This window comes from Oncorhynchus kisutch, linkage group LG10 (assembly GCF_002021735.2).
Source record: "Oncorhynchus kisutch isolate 150728-3 linkage group LG10, Okis_V2, whole genome shotgun sequence".
Lineage (NCBI taxonomy): Eukaryota > Metazoa > Chordata > Actinopteri > Salmoniformes > Salmonidae > Oncorhynchus > Oncorhynchus kisutch.
Genome location: NC_034183.2, coordinates 30,323,115 through 30,351,081, shown reverse-complemented (window position 1 = coordinate 30,351,081; position 27,967 = coordinate 30,323,115). Strand labels below are relative to the sequence as shown.

Genomic DNA, 27,967 nt, shown 5'->3' with positions numbered 1-27,967 from the left:
AAGCTTTGAGTTCAGACATCAGTATTTAATTTACATAATTCATAACATTTGCATCACTTTAAGATGTTCTCATGAATACCTTTTAAGTCAGACAAAAAAAGTGCAAATATTATCAAACAATATGTTGTTACATACAACACTGTGTACACTACACTATTGCACACAATCAAAGTTAAACAAAAATGCCAAAGTGACTGAGCCTTGGGGTCCTCTTTTTGACCAACGTTCCGGTAAAACCGCCTCTAACAACACACATACAGGTCTTTACATTGAGTAGTGAGAGCAAGGTAGTGATGGGAGAAATAGCCATAGGATGTCTGTCATCAACAGACAGCCCAGCAGATGTTCTCATAGCAAGGCTGGCTGGTTCACATGACATTGAGGAAAATGGAAGAGGATGTGATATAGCTGTAAGATTATCCTATGATGGGATTCACAGAATGTGACTTTCCAAATGCTGGAGGAGAAAAGGCCTTATTATAGGTCAACGCATTAGCGGTGACATGACAGGAGAATGTGTGTTACAGCCGGTAGGTTGTCTCTTTCCACAGCAAAGCAAAATACAGGACACAATTAAAGTGGTAAGAACATTGTGCAATTCACAACCACCTGACACCTGGTCTTTAATGGTTTGTTTCAGTACAGTCGACATTTGATTATGACAGATCTAGTGTTATTTTACAAACTGCGGTGAGATTCAAAACAACTCTGTCATGGCAATGTATTTATCTTTTTTACAATATAGCATCTTTGACAGCTGTCACAGTCATCACGGACACAGTGAGAATAGTTCTATACTAAGTACTGCTTTTGAATACATGTTTGTTTGCTTTTTAAGAAAAAAAGAAGCTTATTCTGTACATTGCAGACAAGGCTCAGAGATGACAAATATATTGTTTCAACATTGTTAAAACCAGTGCTTGAAATAAACCCCACGAGATAAGGAAATGTTTTTATTTTAAGGGAGATAAACCAGGGTTGATCATCTGTCATGTTGGGTTATTGGCTACTGGTAGCCCTTAACACTGTCACCAAAGTACCCTTGAAATTAAGAATCTTTATCCTTTTTCAGACCTGTCAAGACACGTCTTTCCAATACATCAGCATTTTTATCTTGTATTATGTTTAGTGTATGATCTATTTACAGCTGTGGAGCTTTGATTGGCTACTGAAGGGAAGGAAGGGTTGGGATTGGCTAATGCAATGGCCAGCAGTGGCCATGATTGGCTGCTATAGGATCTTTTGACTTGTTGGAAGATATTATATAGTTGATAGTATACAGCCAGGTAATCTTGAAAAAATAATTGAGTTTGTGTTCATGTTTTCGTTTAAGAGCATGCTTGAACTGAGTGTTCATGTTTGTAAACGTGTGATCATATTTATATTATGAATGTGAAACACACTTTTGACATAATCAAACAAGTGCATGGTTATTGTGGCATGGGAGGAGAATGACTTGGGCTGGTGGCTGAGGTTAGAATGCAGGGTCAGGTGCACACCAGAGAGGAGAGGTCAGGGGATGGTTTGGGACAGGGGTCATAGTTCATGGGCAGTGTGTGTGTACTGTACTGATGCAGTGTAGAGGTTAGAGAGTAGGTTATTTGATGATCTGAGGGCAGTCACTCCAGGCTTTAGCCTTGCGCTTGGCCAGAGCCAGCCAGGCCGGCTCAGTGGACACCTGGGGAGAGTCAGTGGATGGGAAGCGCTTGGTCAACTCCTTCACTGCAGGGGGCGATGGAGTGGGGTCTGCAATCTCAACTGGAACACAAGACCCAGAGAGAAAGGGTTATAAAGCACGCCGAGGACGCCATAAAAGTGTAGTCATCCATGCAATTTACATAACAGATTGGTTTGATTATGATGATCCAGATGTAATAGATGTGAGATATCCTAACTGTCCGATCCGATCTTGGGAAAGTGTGATGTCAAACACTTGTGAATATGCTAGCTCTTACCTGTGACAGAGCTGGGCAGGGTGTTGGCTTTCTTCAGGAGGTCCCGGCGCTCCAAGCGGCCCAGGAGGGTGTCTGGTCTCTTAGCTTCCTCCGGTGTCTGTGGTTTGGGAGGGTTGGTGTTTCTACTCCCCTTACCCTCCATAGGACTAAGCAACACATCCTATGAAACACAGTTACCTTTCAGCTGTGCTCTCCTACTGTTATTAGTACAGGTGACTACTGAGAACGTGCATGTCTTTCTCTACATAAGCACATGTGTGTGTATGTACGGCATTCGTGTATGTTAAAGTGCAGTAACATACGTTGTCTTTGTCCTTGGTTTGCTTCTCAGACAGTTTGGCCTCTCTGTGGCTGCGGCGTTCGTCTCGGCTCTGCTGCTGCTCCCTGAAGCCTTTCTGTTTCTGCAGCGCTAGCGTGATCCACAGAGGCCCTGACTCCTTGTCCTGGACCCGCGTACTGTCCAATGAGTGCCTACTCTGCAGTGATGGCTTTCCCTCTGTAAGGGGCGAGACGAGACAACTATCATATACTGGGACATTCACACAAAATGACTCAAGTAATTAAAATGCAGGAGTGACTTTCCTACTCGCTTAAAAAAATAAATCCATCAAATCTCTGTCTTGGACCAGCAGCACAGGCGTTTCCCAAGGTGACACTGACCTCTTCTGATGAGCTCCGTCTTCCTGTCAGCCTTCTCCCTCCAGGGGATACTGATGGAGGGGAAGAAGGACCTCTTCTCCTTGGGCTCCCCCTCCCCCTGGCCCTGGCTCTGTCCCTGGCTGTTCCTGTGGAGCTGGGCCACAGCTGAGGTCTCCTCCCTCCTCCTCTCACCTCGCTCCTCATGGCCAGCTGAATCAGCCTCCACCCAGCTCCTCTGGACCACTGCGTCACTGGAACTCTCTCTGCCCACTTTGGGGAGTGGAGAGGGGGGAGGGGTTGCAGGTTTAGGGGATGTGCTGGGTCTCTGGTAAAGTGAGGGTTTGGACGGCAGCTTCTCCCCCTCGCTGTGCATGGAAGGGGTGGGAGACTTGCCTGCTTTGGCCCGGGGCTCTGGAAGAGATACAATCACATGTCCAGGCTTGACCCCAGGAATGCTCTCTCTGAGTGGAGATGCAGGGCTGGAGCTATTAGAGAACACTGAGGCGTCAGAGTCGCGGTCAATGGGGGTCAGAGGTGAGGGGACCCCGTCAAAGCTGTCGCCAGCACTGTACCTCTTCTTCCTCTTGTCTGTCGACTGATCACTGTGGAAGCGGAGGGAGTAGTTGGTCCTCCTCAGCTTGATCCCAAATGGAGATGGCTGGCCCTTCTCCTCCCCCTCCTCCCGGCCATCAGAGTCCTCTGATTCTCCTCCCAGGCTCCCAGTATCTGTCTCAGAGCCCTTGGGTCTGGGTGAGGCCTGGGAAGAGCTGGGGACTATGAAAGACGGGAGGTCTTTGGCAAACATGCACTCCCCTGTTCCATCTGCAATCCGGACAGTCTTACCGCCCCGGCTCTGGGTCTTGCTGTCTGGGGCTGTTGAAGCTGCAGGGGGAACAGAGACACTGGAGGAGGTGTCGGAGACAGCAGTTGCTGGCCTTCCTCCTTCCTTCTCTTCCTGACTCAACACCTCAGAGTTCCTGTTTGAGTCGGCAAACTTCTTCCTGGCCGGGGTGATGGAGAACTTGGCGCTGGCGGACATGGTCTTCCTGAGGTTGCTATGGAGGAACGGACTCTGGTCCTCACTGCTGGGTCGGCTCTGGCTCTGGTGGTCTGGGTATTCCTCATACTTTCCCTCCCCCGCCCCCTTGAATATCTTGGAGCGGATACTGGCCCACTCTGCAAGGACGGCTGCACTGGACTGGTCTGTGGACTCGCTGAGGGATTTGGTTTTCCCAGACTTGCGGTCTGGTGAAGTCTTGCTCTTGGTTGGTGGCGGGGTGCCCATGGCAGCTTTCTTTTCATCTGCCAGACCCAGGAGAGACTTACAAGCTGTTTCTTTGATATGGTCCAGGTTGACAGCAGTCCCACAGAGCTGGGCACCCGTCACCAGGATGGCTGTGTGGGGGACATACTGAGAGGACGGGAGGGTTGGGGAGTCAGCTCCTCCAGGGGACGAGGCCTTGACTCCCTCTTTGTGTTCAGTCACAGCACTCCCCTGCTGGCTGGAGGCCGGCGTAACAGGCGTCAGGTTGACCTTCTGGAACAGAATCTGCTTCTCCCCAGAGGACACTTTGAAGGTGAACGGCCTTTGTCTCTCCTCCATCTCTCTCCAGCGCACCTCCTCCGCCCTCCTCTTCCTTTCAGGGTCAGAGCTGCTCGCAGCCACTTCTGCACACAGTCTCTTCTCCTCCTCCTCCTCTGCAAGCAGTTTTCTCTTTTCTTCCACCTGCTCTTTCTTCCTTTCCTCCTCTTCTTCTGCCTCTTTCAGTCTCTTTTCCTCCTCGACACAGAGACGCTCTGCCTCCAGTTCGTGCTGCTTCCTCTCCTCTTCCTCTTTCCTCATTCTTTCCTCTTCCTCTTTCCTCCTTTTCTCTTCCTCCAGTGTCCTCTGCTCCTCCTCTCGCTGCATAAGCTCCAATTCCTCCCTCATCCTTCTCTCTTCTTCTCTCTGTATCCTCTCTTCTTCCTCTCTGATTCTCATCACTTCCAGTTCTCTCTGTCTCCTTTCTTCTTCCTCCCTAATTCTCCTTTCCTCTTCTTCTTTCATCCTCCTCTCCATCTCCTCTCCCTGCCTTCTTTCCTCCTCCTCTTTACGTATAAGTTCCTCCTCCTGTTGGCGACATCTCTCCTCCTCTAACTCACGCAGCCTCCACTCCTCTGCTTTCTTCTTCCTATCCTCTTCTTCCTCTCTGTGCCTTTGTTCTGCCAGCTCTCTCTTCCTCCTGGACTCCTGTCTCTCGTCCTCCTGCAGTTTCTGCTTCTTAGTTTTCTCTGGGGGTGTCTCTTCCTCAGCGGTTCTGTGGACGTCAGCTGCATCTGTTTCCTCCTGCAGTATGCCAGGGATATCCACCTCTTGCAAATCCTGGAAAAAAGTATGTATTTTGATTTCTATTGTTGAGCTCCATCTCACTCTATTCCATCTACATGACAATTCTATGCATGCACATTCATACCAAAGAAAGACCACCAACTGTAAGGAACCTGACCCCCTCTCACCTGTGTGAATCGGCGGTGCTTGCGGGAGATCCTCTGGTTTTTGGGTTTGACAGACAGTTTATGCTTGGCAGCGGTGTTGTCCAGTCTAGGGACAGACTGTGGGACTCCGTCCAGGTCGATGGACTCGATGGTACCGGTGGCTGGAAGAACTCGTTTGGACCTAGGAGATTTCACTGGAGTACTTGGAGTCCCGGCCTGGGCAGCTCCGTGGCTCTGGCTGGGCCCTTGGCTCTGGCTGGGCCCTTGGCTCTGGCTGGCCCCCTGGTTGTCATGGAAAGAATACATTGTCAATCTCTTCCTATATTTCCAATACTAATTCTTTAGGTTACTACTGTAGCATTATAAGCTAACAGTGAACCAAAGAGTATGCAATTAGTATGTATACCAATGGTGCCCAGTCTGCCATTAATAATCCTGCCTTTACCTTTGTCTCTGTGTCCACTGGCTCAGCTTCCACCTGGGCTAAGACCTTCAGGGGGCTCCTGGGCACCTCCTCTTCATCTGAGCTGCCCTCGTCTCCCTCACTCTTCCTCAGAGAGGGGGGCCTCTGGCCAAACTTGATATTCTGTGCTATCTGCCTCTGCACATTCAACACGTACACACACATTTTGGGTTTGGTGTTAGACATTGACGAGAGCAGTAACGCTAAAGTGTCTGTTAGAGTGTAAGTGATTGTTACCTGGGGCAACGGTTGACTTACGAGTCATCAACCAAGACTGTGAACATACATCTGACTGTGTGTGCATGTGTGTGTGTGTGTGTGCATGTGTGTGTTTAAGTCCCACCTGCAGGTTCCTGACTTTATCTGAGACGTTTTCCTGGGACATGGTATGTTCTGGACTGGGCTCCTGTACTGCTTCCTCTGGGATAAACACACTGTCGTGGGAGAGGGCTCGGGAGCCAATGGGGTTCAGCTCCCTGCAAAGACAAAACGGACTCTACAGATATAGTATGTTATTACAGTCAGTCATTCATTTCTGACAGGGTGTAGTGTCCCTCACACACTCTAAACTCCATAAATTAAAAGATAAAAGTCAGTCAAGCAGTTTATAGACCACATTTCAACTGAACCGCACCACTTTCTCACCAGACCGTGAGATTTAATCGACTCTGCTGACATGAAAATAGATAAACAGATCCATTGCAAATCGAGAAGCCACATGGTAATACAGTGTCTTCAGAAAGTATACATACCCCTTGATCTATTCTACATTTTGTTGTGTTACAGACTGAATTCAAAATGAATGTGAAAAAAAAACATCGAACCAATCTACATACAATACCCCATAATGACAATGGGAAAACATGTTTTTATAAATTTTTGCAACTTTATTGAAAATGAAATACATGAATGAATACATGAATACAGAAATATCTCATTTAGATACATAAGTATTCACACCCCTGAACCAATACTTTGTAGAAGCTCCTTTGGCAGCGATTACAGCTGAGTCTTTCTGGGAAAGTCTAAGAGTTTTGCACATCTGGATTTTACAATATTTGCACATTATTATTATTTTTAAATTCTTCAAGCTCTGTCGAGTTGGTTGTTGATCATTGCTAAACAGCCATTTTCAAATCTTGCCATATATTTTTAAGCCGATTTAAGTCAAAACTGTAACTAATCCATTCAGTCAGGAACATTCAATAGCATCTTAGTAAGCAAACATAACGCTTTGTATTCAGAACATGAAATTCATTTCTTTGCCACATTTCTTGCAGTTTTACAAACAGGAATTACAGGATGCATGTTTAGGGATATTTGTATTCTGTATAGGCTTCCTTCTTTTCACTCTGTCATTTAGGTTAGTATTGTGGAGTAACTACAATGTTGTTGAGCCATCCTCAATTTTCTCCTATCACAACCATTAAACCCGGTTTCCTTCCTCTCCGGCAACTGAGTTAGGAAGGATGCCTGTATCTTTGTAGTGACTGCGTGTATTGATACACCATCCAAAGTGTGATTAATAACTTCAGCATGCTCAAAGGGATATTCAATGTCTTCTTTTTTAAATGTATTACCCATCTAACAATACGTGCCCCCTTCTTTGCGAGGCGCTGTAAAACACCTCCCTGGTCTTTGTGGTTGAATCTGTGTTTGAAATGCACTGCTCGACTGAGGAATATTACAGATAATTGTATGTGTTGGGTACAGAGATGAGGTAGTCATTCAAATATCATGAAAAACACTATTATTGCACACTATTATTGAGTCCATGCAACTTATTACGTGAGTTGTTAAGAACATTTTTACTGCTGAACTTATTTAGGCTTTCCATATAACAAAATGGGTGAATACTCGACTCAAAACATTTCAGTTTTTCATTTTAAATGAATTAGTAAACATTTCTGAAAACATATTTCCACTTTGACATTATGGGTTATTGTGTGTAAGCCAGTGACACAAAATCTCAATTGAAATTCATTTTACATTCAGGCTGTAAAACAACAAAATGTTGAAAAAGTCTAGGGGTGTAAATACTTTCTGAGGGCACTGTGTATATGTGGGATATAAGTTGGGTCTTCGTGGGAATAGTATCATAGGCTTTCTCTGTGGTCTGGGTAAGTGTGTCTTACTGAAAGGGATTAAAGACATAATGTGCTCAAGGCCATGCAGACTAAATTATTGATAAGACCTGTGTTTAGAGTTTGTTTCATTTTGAGGTGGAGGCCTGTACAAGCAATAGGGGGGGGGGGGGGGGGGAACTGCAATGGCGGTTCAACTCTTTATGACAACATTATGAGCAATGTATAGATGCAATCTTGACTGCTGGAGTATTTCACAGCACCAAACAGAATGCATAAATGTCCTGTTTACCTCAGATGTTGATTGGTCTCCTCATCATCTGAGACGACTCCGTTGCACACTTCCCCTGTGGAGAAGCTAGCCTTCAGCTCTACTGCATCAAAGCCCCTCTCCGCTGCCTCCCTCTTCTTCCTCCTTCCAAACAGGCGTCGGAACGGCTGGAATTTGCCCTGCCGTCGCCTCTCTGCAGGCAGAAAGAGAAATGATAACCAAAGCCACTAGCCACACACTATCAGCTTATCTCTCTTTATATCACACCCATGAACATGTTTGATTACATATAAATGTGTGGGCCGGAGTGTGTGTGAATGTGTGCAATTTACACAAGGTGTGTGAATGGATACAAAAGAACTCCGCAGCAGATGAAGTGAAGAGAAAACCTTGGCTCGGTTGATAATACTTACCTTCAACAACAGTACGTTTATGTGAACGCCTATCTGAAAGCCTATGTACAGTAGTAGGACTACTCAGGAGGACATGGTTGAGAACCAACATTCTGATCACATAACAGGCTGAATCATTCTGTCCTGACTGGACCTTTGGGAGTCACTCAGTAAATCACTCACTCTGACTGACTGACTCTGTCCTTCCCATATATATACTGTAATCCGTATGTCTGCATATGATATCACGTGTTTCACTTGAATACTCAAACGCTCTTTGGATAATGTAGAGACACAGGTGAGGAGCACTCCTTTGGTTATAGTTAATCCATGAGGTGATCTTTGATCAAGGGATGAAATATTATAAAACAGAAATACTATAAAACTAAATGGCTGCTGTAGCCTCAACGGTGCATTTTTTATTCTTGCAATGCATAAGCCGTGAACAATAAAGTTATTTTTTTTATCCACAGGTGTTCTAAAACTTTTGGCTGGTATTGTATATTTGTGTTCTTTTGTTGAGGAAGTATTTTTTTAATCAAATAAATGCATTATTATTGATTAAAATCACACAATTTAGCTCTATCCCTCAGTGTACACTCAACCCCGTTACGCCAATAAAAATGGTCAGTCCACCCTTATGTGCCATCATTAACAGGAAGTGACATTATTCAACCATTTTTAACTGCATGGTACGTAATCACATTATTTTATATCTTTGTTTTATTGTTTTTTAAAGACAGGTGGGGACTGTTGAGCAGACCAACACAAACCCATTACATGAAATACAGATGGAAAACTAGTACTTATCAAAATGATACTTTAACCCATAAAAATATACAATACATGAATTTCGTTGCACACCATGTGGTCTCCTGTCCTTCACCACATGAGGAGCCATTTTGAGCCCCCCCCCAAAATTAAACCCTGTCACACTAAACCCGTACACATGTTTCATTGTAAATGTCACGCCCTGACCTTAAAGAGCCTTTTTATGTCTTTATTTGGTTTGGTCAGGGTGTGATTTGGGGTGGGCATTCTATGTTCTATTTTCTATGTTTTTGTATTTCTATGTTTGGGCCGGGTATGGTTCTCAATCAGGGACAGCTGTCTATCGTTGTCTCTGATTGGGAACCATACTTAGGTAGCCCTTTTCCCTCCTTTCTGTGTGGAAAGTTTTATTTGTTTGTGGCACTATAGCACTTAAGCTTCACGGTCGTTTTGTATGGTTTATTGTTTTGTTGCCGTCATTTTAAATAAAGGAAAAATGTAAGCTCACCACGCTGCGCTTTGGTCTTCCTTCAACGACAGCAGTGACAGTAACAGGGGTTGCAAACCTGTGACAGGGTTGAGTTATATACTTTATTTATGAATATTGCATCTAAACAAATACACTTTTCAATATATTATACATTATATATAGTTTATATTCACTTATGAAACATGCTGTAATGTGTTCCATGTGAACAAAAAATATATTTTAAGGCAGGTAGCCTAGGGGTAGGAGAGTTGGGCAAGGCTCTTAACTCCAGTTGTTCCTTTAAGTCGCTCTAGATCCTAAATTACTCAAGGATTATAGTGTATACATGCATATATTCTAAGAATCTTTGATTTAACGTTATCCACTGAAACATCTAGGGAATGGTGGCACCCTCATCAACAGCAGAAAGACAAAGGCAGTGTCGAGCACGTCAAAATGCTGACCCAGAAAAAAAGGAACAATACTTTGAGAGAGAGCGTCAGATATGGAAAAGAAATGTTGAGGCAGGGAAAAAGGAAAAGTTCAGTGATTTAAAGTGAGAGAGACCAGCGTCAGAAGCGTAAACAGTGGAGAACATACAAAAGAAGCAAGGAGGGGAAAGGAGCACTGAGGAACTTGAACACTCCTCCACAAAGTCCAGATCATGTTCCAGAGCAGTCCCCACAGACAGGATCTTCAAGGTCAGGGCAATGTGGCAATGGTACATGGAACTTTTATTTTGAGTCAAGCCATGGAAAAGGGGCTCCTGATGGTGTGGGAGGAACGTTGAAGAGAACGGAGGACAGGTTGGTGGCTAAGGGCCGTGATATCAGTGATGCACAGGAGCTTTACAAAGCCCTCCGTGAGACAAACACGTCAGGTTGGTGGCTGAGGGCCATGATATCAGTGATGCACAGGAGCTTTACAAAGCCCTGCGTGAGACAAACACGTCAGGTTGGTGGCTGAGGGCCTTGATATCAGTGATACACAGGAGCTTTACAAAGCCCTCCGTGAGACAAACACGTCAGGTTGGTGGCTGAGGGCCTTGATATCAGTGATGCACAGGAGCTTTACAAAGCCCTCCGTGAGACAAACACGTCAGGTTGGTGGCTAAGGGCCGTGATATCAGTGATGCACAGGAGCTTTACAAAGCCCTCCGTGAGACAAACACGTCAGGGAAGCTGTTCTTTGTGAAGTGTGCCGATGTCGAACGTGCGATGGAGATGATGTTAAGCCCGATAAAAGCGGTGCCCTCCACCATGAGAATACACCAGGTCATCACCCGTGCTCCTGGTGAGCTGATGTCTCGTGATGTCAGCTGCCTTTGTTCAACAAAGAAGGACCGAAACTGTACATGCTTTAACACACACTACTTCAGTTTCAGGCAGAAGGTCCTGACTGCTCCAGAACAGCCAGCCAATGAGGAAAATCCACAACCTGTGGACGAAATCCAGTGGGGAAATCCAGGTCTTCTTAGGCAGTGGTGTATAGTGGAATACGATGATGACCTTTATCCAGGCTTCATCCTCTGCACGGATGAAATGAGTGTACAAGTGAAATGTATGCATCGTGTAGGACCAAAAACATTTTTCTGGCCTTTTGGAGATGACATCCACTGGTATCAGTTTGATGAAGTCCTTGAGATGATTCCACCCCCACAGCGTGTGACATCCCGCCACGTAGAGGTTGAGAGAGACGTGTGGGCCAGACTCTCAGGAAGAAAACCATGAATGAATATGGTGCTACTGAGAAGAAGGATAGTCATGCTGACACTAGTGCTGTAGTTACAGCTGTTCTAACATTCTAAATGCCCTTGGAAAATGTTCCTACAGTTTGATGACACGTTGAACTTTTATAATGCAACGTGTTGAATGTTATTAATTACTCTAATGCCGGATGTTTTTTAAATACATTTTTTGATATTTACTGCAGTTTGGTTAATAAAAACCAGATTGTTCTAAATATATCTAAACGTCCTTATTACATGGTTGCATCCAATGAAGTGCAATGTTTCCGGGTATATCTTGAAGGGATTTTGATAGTAAACTAAACTAGTTTATATAGAAACCGATGTGTCTCTTCAACCCTGTTACAGTATTCAACCATCACCCTAGTCTCAACCCTGTCACATGACAATATTTGTTAAAAGAAATGTCAAAGATGAATAAATATGAATTGAATGTTTTCTGAGCTCAGTCTGAAATGTTAAGGACAATCCCAAGATGATTAGATTTATGTTAAAATTCTGAACTGAAAGCATTTTTAAAATTTAAATGATGAGCCCGTTGACACCTGTCTATTTCAGGGTTTACTATAGGAACATTGCGATTTTGCATACATTGCGTTTTTGCTTCGTCATTATGGGGTATTGTGTGTAGATTGATGAGGATCATCAATGATCGGCTATGAAAAGCCAACTGACATTTACTCCTGAGGTGCTGACTTGTTGCACCCTCGACAACCAGTGTGATTATTATTATTTGACCCTGCTGGTCATTTATGAACATTTGAACATCTTGGCCATGTTCTGTTATAATCTCCACCCGGCACAGCCAGAAGAGGACTGGCCACCCCACATAGCCTGGTTCCTCTCTAGATGTCTTCCTAGGTTTTGGCCTTTCTAGGGAGTTTTTCCTAGCCACTGTGATTCTACACCTGCATTGCTTACTGTTTGGGGTTTTAGGCTGGGTTTCTGTACAGCACTTTGATATATCAGCTGATGTAAGAAGGGCTATATAAATAAATCTGATTAGATTTGATTTCAAATATATATATATTGTAGAATAATATTGTAATGTATCAAAATGTGGAAAAAGGAAAGGGGTCTGGATACTTTCTGAATGCACTGTATTCCAGCTATTTATATATCAATTCCAGTTGTACTTTATCAAAAGCCTTTAAGTCAGCTATGAATACCAGGCCTGGTTTCCCTGATTATTCATAATGTTCTATTTTTCCCAGTACTTGTTTTATATTACCTCCAATGTATTGTCCTTGTAAAAAATCTGTCTGATTAGGATGAATAATATCCAACATTTTTATAACACCTTTTTAATTCTATACGCCATGGAATTTGTCTAAATTTTTGCAATTTTTGAATTGTAATGGGCCTCCCATTTCTTTTAATGGACTGGATCTTTATATTTACCACTTGGGTCCTGTTTCAGTAGTTATGAAAATCAGACCTGGTTGAGTATCTGATAATCTACCATTTTTATAGGAGTGGTTAAAACGGTCCTCTGAGTACATCAAAAAAGGTTTGGTATACCTCAACTGATATGCCATCTATCCCTGGATTTATCCCAGACTTAAATGCTTTAATTGCATCAATAAGTTCCTCCTCTGTAGTTTGGCCTTCACATGAGTCTTTCTGTACAGTTGTTCATTTTACATTATTAACAGAAAAAAAATCCATACAATTAACTTCAGTTAGTGAAGATGGAGGAGACTGAAATGAAAACATATGCTTAAAATAATTAGCTTCCTCTTTAAAAACATTGTTTGATGAATCATGGGTGACTCCATCATTCGTAACAAGTTTCAGTAAATTCTTTTTGGTTGCATTTCTATGTTGAAGATAAAAAAAAATATTCTCCCATATTCCATCCAGTTCACTTAATTTTTTAAATAATATGTTATATTTGATCTTTCTTGAATAAGTTCCTCTATTCCTTTTTGTTGTTTCTATAACGTATTCTGTGCCTCTATTGCTCTCTGTCTGTACTGTTACTCCTTTTTACTTTGTTAATATGAACTCTTTTGACCTAAATTGCTTTTGTTTTAAAGATGAGTGTTGAATTGCATGGCGTCTAAAGGCCCATTTAAAAGTGGGCCTTTAGTGGGCCTGCTGTACCTATATTATGTCAGAAAAAGTCAGTTACAAATGATTCTGTTCTAGTTAAAAACAAGTTATCATCCAATAGGCTTTGATTAAAGTTCCAATATCCTTTCCCACATGGAAATTCTGTAAGAGTAAGGTATATGCCAATTATTTGATGATCCATTATGCCAAGATAGTGCAGGTCCACTTAGGCCATGGCCCAGTGTCCCAGGAGCCGGGACATGGAGGTGGAAACACAAACGTCTGAGGCTTTTTGGTAAAACACTAGGGTAAATCCTCAGTGGAAATGCAACATTATTAAAGTGTAGGGAGCTCCTAATGTGAACATTGGTGCTCAGCATGCCCACAGAGCATTTTAGATCTGCCAAGTGGTAGAATGCTAGCACGCCAGACCAGCTAGGCCACAAACAAAACAAACTAATATGATATCTACAGAATCCCCGACTATAATATTGAATGATGAAGCTCTACTACAGCGAAGACAGGAAATGACATTGACAGCTATGCTCAAGAGAATTTCCTGTTTATCAGAGTGTAAAATGCGGTTCCCTGAGTGCCGAAGCTTATCTCTGGAAATGTCAATGTCAGTGTGTAAAGGACACATTACAGTGTACATCTAATTTCTTCTCTCTACAAAATTCATTAGAGATTCGCACCCTGAGACCTAACCTCATAATGCACTTATGGACAAGAAAGTCTCATGGACAAGGAAGCTTGTTGTTCATTTATCTACAAGGCAGTTGCTTACTGCTACTATAACAACATAATGATTACAATATAATTTTGCTGGTATTGACCATGTGAATTATAGACCAGTATCCAGGCTTGAAATATTGATTCAGTAAATTACCTTTGTCCAAAACATAAATCATAGTGTACCTACCTAACACACAACCACGGACGATGCAAACCCCTCCACTGGCTCACACTGATAGGGCATGATTTCAGTTGGTCATGATTGAGTCATGGCAACAGAGCAGTTTTAAATGCCACAGTGTTGAATTGAAGATAAGACGAGGACCTTTGATTCCAATCTTTATCGCCTTGTTGGCTTTCCTTGCCTGTCAGATATAAACTTTAAGCCATATAATCTAAACATTCCCACATCAGGGGTGGTTAGGGGGTGTGTTTTCCTGGATTAGTGCATGTGTTCCCATGTGTGTCTGCCTGAGCAAAAGCTGAGGAACATACGCACATCCAGGTACTTGTGTGGCTAACTAACCCTTTGTATGTGCTGGAGTTATGGAAAACGCTGCTGTTCATGCTCCCAGGTGATTTTATTGTTACAAGGTTTCGAAACCCTTAGGTCTTTATGAGTTGGCCATGTGTCTGTACGAGCAGCTATGTGTGTATCTATGTCCGTGTGTGTGGAACTATCCTAGAATAGTACACTTTTTTTGTTGTCGACATACTGTGTACATGTTGTTAGTCCCCACAAGATGAAATGCTATTTCTAGGGGGTTTAGGGTTAAGGTTACAATTAGTGTTAGAATTAGGTTTAGGTTTAGGAGCTAAGCTTAGTTTTCGGGTTAGAGTTTGGAGCTAGGGTTAGGTTTAGGGTTAAGGTTTTCGGGTTAAGGTTAGGGGTTAAAATCCTCCCTGGATTTTGTGTTAAAAGCTCTACAACAAAGCTTTCTTTGTGTCCAACAAGCTTTCTCTGCCCTTAACCTTGTTCTGAACACCTCCAAAACAAAGGTCATATGGTTTGGTAAGAAGAATGCCCCTCTCCCCACAGGTGTGATTACTACCTCTAGAGCTTGAGGTAGTCACCTCATAGAAGTACTTGGGAGTATGGCTAGACGGTACACTGTCCTTCTCTCAGCACATATCAAAGCTGCAGGCTAAAGTTAAATCTAGACTTGGTTTCCTCTATCATAATCACTCCTTTTTCACCCCAGCTGCCAAAGTAACCCTGATTCAGATGACCATCCTACCCATGCTAGATTATGGAGACGTCATTTATAGATCGGCAGGTAAGGGTGCTCTCGAGTGGCTAGATGTTCTTTACCATTCGGCCATCAGATTTGCCACCAATGGTCCTTATAGGACACTGCACTCTATGCTCCTCTGTAAACTGGTCATCCCTGTATACCTGTCGCAAGACCCACTGGTTGATGCTTATTTATAAAACTCTCTTAGGCCTCACTCCCGTCTATCTGAGATAGCTATTGCAGCCCTCATCCTCCACATACAACACCCGTTCTGCCAGTCACATTCTGCTTTGCGTGGTGTATTGTTGACTCTAACTTCTTGCCCTTTGTGCTGTTGCCTGTGGCCAATAATGTTTGTACCCTGTTTTGTGCTGCTACCATGCTGTGTTGTCATGCGTTGCTGCCATGCTATGTTGTTGTCTTAGGTCTCTCTTTATGCAATGTTGTGTTGTCTCTCTTAATGTGATGTGTGTTTTGTCCTATATTTTTATTTAATACGTTTTATCTGTCATCCCAGCCCCCGCCCCCGCAGGAGGCCTTTTGGTAGGCCGTCATTGTAAGTAAGAATTTGTTCTTAACTGACTTGCCTAGTTAAATAAAGGTTAAATAAATGGGGAAACTAGGATTTTGAATGGGACTGAATTGTGTCCCCCCACAAGGTTAGTTATACAAGACTGTGTTTGTGTGTGTGTTAGTGGGAGGTCCTGTGATGAACTGAAGTGGGTTAGAGTTACCAGGCTACTCTACACCACTGTGAAGACAAACACTTTCTGGGCTCTCTGAGTATCCCTTTCAGGGCTATAAGTAGCAACCAGTGTGGGATTTCACTCAGTGTGTGTTGCTGCACAGGGGCATTGTGGGAAATGATACAGTAAACTCCATATCATCATCTCAGGCAGCTGTGTGAGTTTGAGTAGTGTGTTATGCTAAAAGCATCAGCAAACTACATCCATCTATCCTTAGTGATTCAAATACTATACTGTATGTTGACTCTTCACTCGTGACCATGTAAATCTTATCAAAATGTCCACCTTTACCAAGACCTCAGCCAAATCATAATCTGTCCTCATATCCAATCCACCACATCAGTGGTATAAATCAATCATAGAATTAGTGTTACCTTATAATTTATTAACAATGGTGCAATTTAGAAAAACAAAGGCCTTAACAGAACAGTGCACCAACCGTTTACCAACAGGATGTCAACAGTGTACCAGTCTGTTGAACCAGACTGCTGACTGAGCCAACCCTGAGAGTCTACTGGACTCAGCCTCTGTGTTTTAGCGTGTGTTATTGAGTAAACTGATGAGCTTCTCTAGCCTATTTATCTCTGACTGTCAGACTGTTCCTCACTCCCTCTGTGGAAGTGCTGAGTGTCATTGTACTGTGGCACTGATATCCTATTTCCCCACAACATGCTCTGCTCTCCCAGCATCAGGACCTGTCCTGCACTGCTTCTGCTCTGTTTCGCTAGCCGGCCCATACTGCACTCACTGCCTCTGGCGTGCTCACACACTCATGCGTGAAACTGTAAAGGACAAGTTTTCTGCAGAGTAGAACACTCAGCAGCACTCCACACGTCTACTCTAGCTAGCCGACTCCCGGGTTAAGTCTATGAATGGTCTACATAAAACATCTTGTACATAGTAAAGCTATTACTAGTAATATTCTGCTCCCAACACATACCGACATTTTGAACTACAGCGCAACATTACATTAGACTGTTTGTGAATGGAGAAAGGAAATGCTTAAAGCCCGAGCATAAAGTGGAGAGATGTGGGCCGTGTATTGATTTACCAAGGCCTGAACCATAGTCAACTAATATGATCCTATTGATCCATTTTTGTTATTTACCGTAGCTCGTATATCAACAATCTACTGCCATTTACTGCTCGCTGTCCTGATTCATGTTGTTTTCATCCTTTTTGTTTTTGTCCTGACAATTCAATCAATTCAGAATGTATCAGTTCACCATGGTAAATATCAATAGGAGATAAAAGAGCAGCTCTTCGAGCGGGAGCATAGTGCAGAGAACACATAGGGTCACGCAGAGGCCTTAGCACATCACACACATCTAAGCCTATGTAAAGCTTTTGATATCAGTTACTGTACTACACATCATCACACCATGCCTTTCTTAAAGAGACACGTAAAGAGAGCTCTAAATGTAACCCAACAAAGGCCTCGTTGTATCCTGACGTTATCATTCATTCTAGTCTAAGTCCTGTCTCTTTAAGGCTGTGTCTAAAATCACTCTTGTTTTCCTATTTACCTGGGCTTTCGGATACGGTTACCTCTAAATGAGTTTCACTGGCGTCCGTAGCCATGGTAACGGCACACCTTGTCTGTGGTGAGAGAAAAAGGGAGTGAACATGGGGGTTGTAGTTGTCTTTAGTGGGAGAGTCCCTTGTCAGGAAAGAAAAAGAGAAAATGCTGTGGACAGAGCAGCACTCACTGAGTGAAGGGAGAAACATGAGAGTTCACGCAAAGGGCGCACTTTGAATGGCACACTTGTCCCTTGCTCTCCTCTATCTAGCTATGCTCCTCTCTCCCCTCTTTCGGAGAGTCCCTTGGTGACTAGCTTGTTAATGGCAAGGGGAACCGCTCAGAGACCACTGTGCTACACACATTTTGTGTACAAACATCACTGCTATTATGAAGCCAAACACACACCCAAGATAGCTGGAAAAGTTTTGCAATTATATGACACCTAACGCACCTTTCAAATCAATATAATCCCAACTGAACAAAATCACAGGATACTCACAGTGTAATTTCCCTCTGCCTCTCCTCTCCTCGCCCCACTGCAGCTGTGAATAATGTGTTAACCCAGCAGGGAAGCACTTTGTTGCTCCAGACCTGCATTTGATTACAGACCCTCCACGTAAGCACAACGTGGATAATACTCGTCACACATGACTGCAGTGCTCCCTCAGATCAAAACCACATGGTACACCCACCAAGACCACCGCCACTTCTAACAGACACCATTTAAGAAACATAATGTATGGACATGAAAGATGCTGGTGTTATCTTGCACCAGAGAATGGCTGCAACACCTCCATCATACACATAGCCCTCTGGCTGCAACACCTCCATCATACACATAGCCCTCTGGCTGCAACACCTCCATCATACACATAGCCCTCTGGCTGCAACACCTCAATCATACACATGGCTCTTTGGCTGCAACACCTCCATCATACACATAGCCCTCTGGCTGCAACACCTCAATCATACACATGGCTCTCTGGCTGCAACACCTCTCATCCAACACCTGTCAGTCTCTAGACACCATCACGTTGTTGAGCCACAGATTTTCAGATGTACAGTGGAAACACACGGTGTGTAAAATTTGAAGCACTTGGGCCAGAAGCCTGGCATGGTGAGACAGTCCTGAGAAAGAGATGGGGAGAAATAGAGACAGACATATAAAGAAGAGGGGGGGGGGGGGGATAGAGGGAGCGAGAGGGATAGAGACAGAGAGACCACGAGGGAGAGAGAGAGGGAGGGATAGACAGAGAGTGAGATCAACAACGTGCTGTACTCTCTCTGCTACATGCTTCTCCTTTCTGAGGGTGACAGGGTCTGACAGAGCCTCTCAGAAATGTCTCGCCAAGAATGGCTCTTTGTCCTGACTGACTATAGTTAGGGCAGGACAAGGAGCCAGCAATCACGTGTGGAGATGTATAAGAGGGAATGTGTATATTGTGTGTATTGATGTGGGTGAGAGTATGCTATTGGTTGTAAGGGAGTAGTGACTGTGTTAGTGTATGCCGGTATTCATGTGTGTATGAGTGTTTGCATACGTGTACAGTATGTGCGTTGTTATGGATGTACAGTGCCTTCAGAAAGTATTCATACCCCTTGACTTATTCCACATTTTGTTGTGTTACAGCCTGAATTCAAAATGTATTATATATATATTTTGTCCTCACCCATCTACATATAATACCCCATAATGACAATTTGAAAACATGTTTTTAGACATTTTTGCAAATTTATTGAAAAAGAAATACAGAAATATCAAATTTACATAATGTGTCTTTCTGGGTAAGTCTCTAAGAGCTTTCGACACCTGAATTATGCAAAATTTACCCATGATTCTTTTCAAAATTCTTCAAGCTCTGACAAGTTGGTTGTTGATCATTGCTAGACAGCCATATTCAAGTTGCCATAGATTTTCAAGTAGATTTAAGTCAAAACTGTAAATCAGTTACATTCAGTGTCTTCTTGGTAAACAACTCCAGTGTAGATTTGGCCTTGTGTTTTAGGTTATTGTTGTGCTGAAAAGGTGAATTCATCTCCCAGTGTCTGTTGGAAAGCAGACTGAACCAGGTTTTCCCCTAGGATTTTGCCTGTGCTTAGCTCCATTCCGTTTCTTTTTTTGTCCTGACAAATTCTCCAGTACTTAATGATTACAAGCATACCCATAACATGATGCAGCCACCACTATGCTTGGAAATATGGATGGTGGTACTCAGTAATGTTTTGCATTGGATTTGTCCCAAATATAACACTGTGTGCTTTGCCATATTCTTTGCAGTATTACTTTAGTGCCTTGTTGCAAACAGGATGCATGTTTTGGAATATTTCAATTCTGCAAAGGCTTCCTTCTTTTCACTGTCATTTAGGTTAGTATTGTGGATAAACTAAAATGTTGCTGACCCAGCCTACATTTTCTCCTATCACAGCCATTAAACTCTGTAACTGTTTCAAAGTCATTATTGGCCTCATGGTGAAATCCTTGATTTCATTCCTTTCCAGCAACTAAGTTAGGAAGGACGCTTGTATCTTTGCAGTGACTCGGTGTATTGATTCACCATCCAAACAGATATTCAATGTCTGCTTTTTAACATTTTTATCTACGCCCTTCTTTGCGAGGTATTGGAAAATGTCTCTGGTGTTTGTGGTTGAATCTGTGTTTGGAATTCACTGCTCGACTGAGGGACCTTACAGAGAATTGTATGTGTGGGGTACAGAGATTAGGTAGTCATTCAAAAATCATGTTAAATGCTATTATTGCACACAGAGTGAGTCCATGCAACTTATTATGTGGTTGGTTAAGATGTTTTATTTTTTTACTCCTTAACTTAATTATGCTTGCTATAACAAAGGGGATGAATACTTATTGACTCAATACATTTCAGTTTTCATTTTTTATTAATTTGTACAAATTTCAAAAAACATAATTCCACTTTGACATTACGGGATATTTTGTGTAGGCCAGTGACAAAACATTTGAAATTCAGGATGTAGAACAACAAAATGTGGAAAAAGTTAAGGGTGTGAATACTTTCTGAAGGCACTGTATGTGCCTGGGCATATTTTGGGTGTGTGAGTAGAAAAGCTTTAGCTGAGCTGACCATATGGGTGTACAGTGGGGCAAAAAACGATTTAGTCAGCCACCAATTGTGCATGTTCTCCCACTTAAAAAGATGAGAGAGGCCTGTAATTGTCATCATAGGTACACTTCAACTATGACAGACAAAATGAGAAAAAAAATCCAGAAAATCACATTGTAGGATTTTTACTGAATTTATTTGCAAATTATGGTGGAAAATTAGAATTTGGTCACCTACAAACAAGCAAGATTTCTGGCTCTCACAGACCTGTAACTTCTTCTTTAAGAGGCTCCTCTGTCCTCCACTCGTTACCTGTATTAATGGCACCTGTTTGAACTTGTTATCAGTATACAAGACACCTGCCCACAACCTCAAACAGCCAAACTCCACTATGGCCAAGACCAAAGAGCTGTCAAAGGACACCAGAAACAAAATTGTAGACCTGCACCAGGCTGGGAAGACTGAATCTGCAATAGGTAAGCAGCTTGGTTTGAAGAAATCAACTGTGGGAGCAATTATTAGGAAATGGAAGACATACAAGACCACTGATAATCTCCCTCGATCTGGGGCTCAACGCAAGATCTCACCCCGTGGGGTCAAAATGATCACAAGAACGGTGAGCAAAAATCCCTGAACCACACGGTGGGACCTAGTGAATGTCCTGCAGAGAGCTGGGACCAAAGTAACAAAGCCTACCATCAGTAACACACTACGCCGCCAGGGACTCAAATCCTACAGTGCCAGACGAGTCCCCCTGCTTAAGCCAGTACATGTCCAGGCCTGTCTGAAGTTTGCTAGAGAGCATTTGGATGATCCAGAAGAAGATTGGGAGAATGTCATATGGTCAGATGAAACCAAAATATAACTTTTTGGTAAAAACTCAACTCGTCGTGTTTGGAGGACAAAGAATGCTGAGTTGCATCCAAAGAACACCATACCTACTGTGAAGCATGGGGGTGGAAACATCATGCTTTGGGGCTGTTTTTCTGCAAAGGGACCAGGACGACTGATCCGTGTAAAGGATGAATGAATGGGGCCATGTATCAAGAGATTTTGAGTGAAAACCTCCTTCCATCAGCAAGGGCATTGAAGATGAAACGTGGCTGGGTCTTTCAGCATGACAATGATCCCAAACACACTGCCCGGGCAACGAAGGAGTGGCTTCGTAAGAAGCATTTCAAGTTCCTGGAGTGGCCTAGCCAGTCTCCAGATCTCAACCCCATAGAACATCTTTGGAGGGAGTTGAAAGTCCGTGTTGCCCAGCAACAGCCCCAAAACATCACTGCTCTAGAGGAGATCTGCATGGAGGAATGGGCCAAAATACCAGCAACAGTGTGTGAAAACCTTGTGAAAACTTACAGAAAACATTTGACCTCTGTCATTGCCAACAAAGGGTATATAATAAAGTATTGAGATAAACTTATGATGAAAATTACAGGCCTCTCTCATCTTTTTAAGTGGGAGAACTTGCACAATTGGTGGCTGACTAAAAACTTTTTTGCCCCACTGTATGTTGCGCATGTGTCTACATGGCAGTGTGTGTGTGTGTGTGTGTCTGTCTGTCTATGCTGTGGTAGACAGACTTGAGAGCAGAGCTGCAGATGGGATGAGAGAAGCACGAGGAGCGGCCATGTGCTCTGCAGAAGCAGAGAGAGAGATGCCTTTGACAAGGGTACAGCTGCAACACAGTGTGACAGTGGCATAGCATCACAATGCTGTGTTGCAGTGGAGCTGCTGTGTAGCCACTGAAGAGCTCAACATCACTCCACTGTGACACAGCCCTGTGCAATGGCTTCATAGCACAGCTCATTGTCATAAGCACAGTGGGACAGCTAACAGCTAACTGCCATAGCTCAATGGCATTGCTCAGTGCCATGATAAATAGCGCAATGGGTTGGCTATAGTGTCGTAGCTTGACAGCGTAAACAGCTTGTTGTCGAAGCAGACAGACGAGGTGGAACTGTGCAACCCTTTACCTATTTTAGCGGCACAACTTGACAGGGCTGCGCACCACTGCAGAAAAACCTTAGGGAACATCGATCTGCCCTTCTGCACAATGTTTTACCCAGACCAGCGGCGTTGCTGCTGCTGCTTCCTCTCTCTGCGGCTTTGGGAGAAACAAAGGGAAATAAAATACAAACAGAAAGATAAACAGCAGCTTTGGGGTTGTTATTAAAAATAGAGGATGGCGATCAGGTATGAAATGGAGGGCAACTAAGGTATTTGAAGGTATGGATGAGGATGAGGGTTGGAGCCAAATTCCCTTACTTTAGCAGATACCTGTAGCCTCAAGGCAAGTTTTTAATTGGATTACAAATGTCCCTTATATTGAGGAAGCAAACCTAATAAGTAGTACTACATAGCAAGGTGGGGGTGGGGGACAAGGACATAGAATCCATAGATTCAGGTCAGGGCCTCTAGTTGGTTACAGAATATTGGTTGTTATTGACTAGAGTGCCAATAACATCTGCAATGCATTACAACAGGGTTGTTATTGTCACATTTACCCCTCTCTTTGTCTCACTCTCTCTATCCTCTGATGAAAAATATCTTAAGTTTAGCAACCACAGGTTCCCATGGCAACAGAGTCTTGGCTAATCAGAACCGAAGGACACGCCAAAGGGATCTACCACCACAAGAGGCTTGTCCCTCCTCACTCCAAGGAAGACTCAACTATCACCACTGCTTCCGTAACACATAGAAGCTGACGTCACAATGAGATCGACAGGAACATGATGGCCAGATGATGTTCCCTGTCACCATACTGCAAGTCTTACCATATGCAAGAATATATCATCTATAAAACCGAGAGCAACAACATCAGCTATAATATGACAGCAGGAGTTGGAGTGAAAAAGAGGATGATAGAAGGGATCAAACAGAAGATGGACTAAATTGAAGTCTAGATGTGAAGAGTAGCAGAAGACAGAGGAGACAAGGTTGGATGGTGGGACAGAGCGTAGAGATACACAAAGCAGCAGTCACATGACCAACAGGGTTACACTTACCCTACTGACCACTAGTGAGGTAATAGGCTTCCATCCTGTGCCATGCAATAACAAAAAAACTAAACAAATTGGCCTTTTTTCCCCCTCACACTTGCCATCTCACAATGGCACAGTGATGCGAGGCTGACACATCATGTGCAAACTGTTAATGCTCCCTACTGAAGCATATTTGCATCCTATAAACTTGGACAATACAGTATAGCATTATTCATTTACCAGGAAGAAATGTAAAATGCTGTTCCATTCAAATATGATTGAATGTTTTTGGGTGATGAGCATTACACCAACCTGCTACAAGTTGAATTCCGTCAGGAGCAAGCTAACAGTAATTATATCATTCTACCATTGTGCTCCAGTTCTACACATTCAGGACATGTACTTTACAATTGACACAATGGATGTTTAAAGAGAAATAGTGTTTGTTACTGTGTAAGAATGCAGTCTTACCTTGCTGCTATTGTGTCTGTGTGCAGAGATACTGTATCTCTATGCGAGTGGTGTGTGTGCGCGTGGCCGTTCAACCTGCCTGCTGTCACTGTGGAACTAGGGCATTACCTGGAGTCAGGTGTCATTGCGCAGATGCAGTGAGGGCTTGAGTGTGTCCGTGTGTGTACCCCTTGCATGTGACCGTGTGTTTTTGTTTCCAAATGTTAAGACTGCAAGTGCACGCAGTGGCTATTTGTTGTGATTGTCGGCACATGGCATCTGCAGTATGTTTGCATGCATATAGAACTTTCTGTGGGACTGTGTGTAGACACGTTCATGTTTAAGTAGAGGTGTCTCTCTGAGGGAAGGGCGTGAGGAAGGGGTGGCCTGTCAGCCTGTGATAGGAGAGACGCTGGGTGTCCTGCTGTGTCAGTTGCTGCTGTGCCAGTTGCTGCGAGCCTAAGGAGGCACAAAGTAATACTTTGTTTCCTAGCCTGATCTGCCAGTGCAGGAGGAGAACAGAGTGGCATTTTGTCATTTCAACTGGCTGACGCACACAAAGCCGATCACTGTGAATGAACTGAAAATGTGTGTGTGTAACTGTGTGTGTGCCTATTATAGTACATGTGATACAGTGGGTCTCGTGTTGTAGCAGTATCTCAGAGCACTTCCCTAATGTCAGGAGACCCATCTTGCAGTCTTGAGGAATGCAGTCTTTGTGAACTCCTTCATAGAATAGTCTGGTGGAATTATGATGTTGTCAGAGGGTTCTAACAGTCACAAGATCAATTGTATAGGATTATACAAATCTGAGAGGGTTAGAAACCATTAGGTCTAAAGAGATATCATTGGATGATCATAAAATGAAGAGGCTTTATTGGACTAAAATCCAAATGTTATATTAGGGTAAAGCTATACAAGTTTTATTGAGAAATACGTTGTATTGTAATCTGAGATCATGTACAGTAATCGCATCAGATAAAAAATAATTGTATTTGGCTAGCAGACGACTAGCCATCACTATTTCAAAGTTAGAAGGGTCTCCCCCAGCAGCATAATGGGGTGTCGCGTTACAGCCTAATAGGCCTGTATGAGTCACCTATGAAGCCCCTCAGAGCATTGGCAGTATTATCACACTGCAGTCTCATAAGGATATGGTAATGTTGGGGCTTTACCAGCCTGGAGGCTGGCTTCATTACAGCAGTATAACACATCAAAGACTCACTGCTCTCTGACTGGCTTTATTAATAGAAACTCCCACAAAACACACACACAGGGGAAATGTGAGGAGAAATAAGTCTAAATCATTTAACATTATACGAGCAGGGAGATTTATCAACAGCCTGCAGCGATGACTCTCAGTCATACAGTAGCAGCCATTGCTCGTATATCGTAAAATGTGGCTTTTAATTTGAATGCAAATGTGTATTGATCAGAATGAAATTCCTCCAGTATGACTGGCCTGTTAGATGGTGCTTTATGAAAAACTGGTCCAATTCTTATTCAGGAATGTCATGTCCTGATGGATTGAACTATGTGGTGCTACAGGAATTGTGCAGTATTTGAATAGTGTGATTGGATCGGATGCTGTGGTAAGAGGCTCATGGATAAAATTATTGTGAAAATGGACTAAAATCTATTACAGGAATGGCTCAGATCCATTTATGGAAGAGGAAGCCAGTACTGAATGCAGACAAAAACAACCCTTCATAGAGTAGTTTGTCGACAACGCTGGGAAAACAGGATGCATATCAATTCATTCCATTCATTCATTCCTAGAATTCCCTCGAGGATGCTTTCTCTGACTGCTATTTTAGCTTGAACCAAATCTGTGAAAATGCACTATCATACTGTACCTACAGGCCAGAGGGTCAAATTACAATTTGGACAGACCTGGGAAGGAATCAAGTGATTCAAGTGATTAAACATCACCGATTACACTATGTGACACAGAGACATGTCCTCATCCTCCCAAAAAGATGCTGTTTGAGCACATTTCCATTTGTAATTTCTTACAGTATATCAACAATACTTGTTGTTACATGTAATCTCTCTCCCCATAGATTACAGGGAGCACACACTGTTTATATGGCAAAGCCAAATGTATAAACAAACAACATACCAATACGGTATGGTTTTGACAGCGGATTTGATTTCTGTCTATAGCAAGAGACGACTTGACTAAGCTACTGTATCTGAGAAACCACAAAAACGGAGGACCTTACACCGTGGCAAGGTACCAAATACCAATGCAGTATTTTATGTTCTTTCTAAAAAATAAAAAATGTATCCCCTGCCCCATGAATTATTGACAGTGAAAGTGACGCTTTGGGAAATTGTTTCTCTAGTTCCCACTGCAAAGGGTACAGTACAGACTACAGGGCTACAAAATGCAGCAACTCATTTTGATGACTCCAAACACTCAGTGCTACAGTAGGGGGGGAGCATCCATCTGTCTATGTGCCCACTTATCACCTACCCAACCATATACATCCATAGACTTTGAGCAGGGATATAATTATTTTTGCCAAACCACTTTGGTCTCATTTAAGACATGGAAGTAGGCACTCAGAGCTCATTTAGGGTTAGATGTATGAGCTATGAGATATGTAACCCTCTCAGAGGTCTATTGTCAACAATGCTCCCCATCTGGGAGACAAACAAGGCTGGGCAGTTTTTTAAAAACGTCTACACATCAAGGCATGGGGCTTTACTGGATCTTCTTATTGCTCATTCTGCAATGAGTAAGCTAATGAGATACTCGAAAGAAGCCAACCATACCTGATATGTAGACAACGCAGCATCAGCCAACTGTATCTTTACTAGTGATAATAAACCTGAATGTCAATTTCTGGCTAAATTCATGGACTAAAATTGAAGGAAAATTGCAATACATAACGGTAAATGCTGCATTGAAGAACGAGGCCAAAATCTTTGACTGAAACACCACAGACCCGTTGTTACAACGTTTGAGACAATGATTTCTGTTTTATACATTCCATCTAATATATGGGGATAAGGATCGAAACAATAGTGCGTGAAATGCATAATGGCATCTCTCGGGTCCATGGCAAAATAAGATATGTCACAGGTAGGCCCTACGTCATGGAAGTGATGCAGGGATGGACCCAAGAGACCGTGGGGGGTCGGCAACATAGTAAAGATGTTCACTATAACAGAGGCGCTGCATTCTTGGTTATATATACATTGCTATAAGAAGGCGCATGTAAGCATGATATGGAGCACAAAGCATCTATCTTTTATGTAATATGTTATCACAAATATGCCTACTGCATATTGAGACAGTAGCCAACAAACGAAAGCTGTAGGATGAACATCCAATTGATGCAATCATCGAAAATGTGATAATGAAAATGACACATAGCCAATTATCGGCGCAATTCGAGCCATGCCAAATATGTTCACGCATTTATAATTAAATAAAACAACATTGTCCATTTCCAGCGCACAAACACATCTGTAAAGGATGGAGCAATCGTCAGCAGGTCAATGAAAACGAGAGGCTGTGACAAGGTCAGCAGCCTATTGAAAATAAAGACACAATTTATGACAAAGAAAATATGCCAGAATAAAGAACAAGCTCCACCACCTTATAAGTGATCTCGTTTCCCCCGCAAATCGGCCTTGAAGTTGCCGGCGGCGCCTTGTATCTCCAATCTAACAGCTCATCGACCCTCTTTGTGTTGCTGATGCTGCGGGTGCTCGCGACAGACAAGCACGCATGGCCAAGCGTACAGACCGCTCTGGTGAGAAATAGAGTCCCGCACAGTTGCACGCACGTGAGGGTGTGGCTGGCGGAGGCTGCGCTTGGCACAAAAATCACCCAACGTCCACAAGCGATCTCCTTCCTCAAGGCTACGATGCCACTCTCCTGTT

General features: G+C 43.2%; 1 protein-coding gene across 5 annotated transcripts; it reads right to left on the bottom strand.

Annotated features, from left to right (window-relative positions):
* Nucleotides 1–10: 10 nt before the first annotated feature.
* On the bottom strand, nt 11–27,957 carry cracd (capping protein inhibiting regulator of actin dynamics). 5 transcript variants are annotated; one of them, XM_031833526.1, is made up of 10 exons: nt 14,244–14,298; nt 9,559–9,616; nt 7,909–8,080; nt 5,876–6,008; nt 5,515–5,670; nt 5,091–5,351; nt 2,616–4,956; nt 2,258–2,451; nt 1,956–2,115; nt 11–1,758 (listed from the first exon to the last, which is right to left on the bottom strand). In XM_031833526.1, exons 4-10 carry the CDS (start codon nt 5,915–5,917, stop codon nt 1,598–1,600), a joined length of 3,315 nt encoding a protein of 1,104 aa, XP_031689386.1. In that variant the 5' UTR covers nt 5,918–6,008; nt 7,909–8,080; nt 9,559–9,616; nt 14,244–14,298; the 3' UTR covers nt 11–1,597. The 5 variants fall into 5 exon arrangements, with proteins under 5 accessions (XP_031689386.1, XP_031689385.1, XP_031689382.1 ...); XM_031833525.1 differs by lacking the exons at nt 9,559–9,616; nt 14,244–14,298 and adding an exon at nt 27,681–27,957; XM_031833522.1 differs by lacking the exons at nt 9,559–9,616; nt 14,244–14,298 and adding an exon at nt 22,613–22,743.
* Nucleotides 27,958–27,967: the final 10 nt, after the last annotated feature.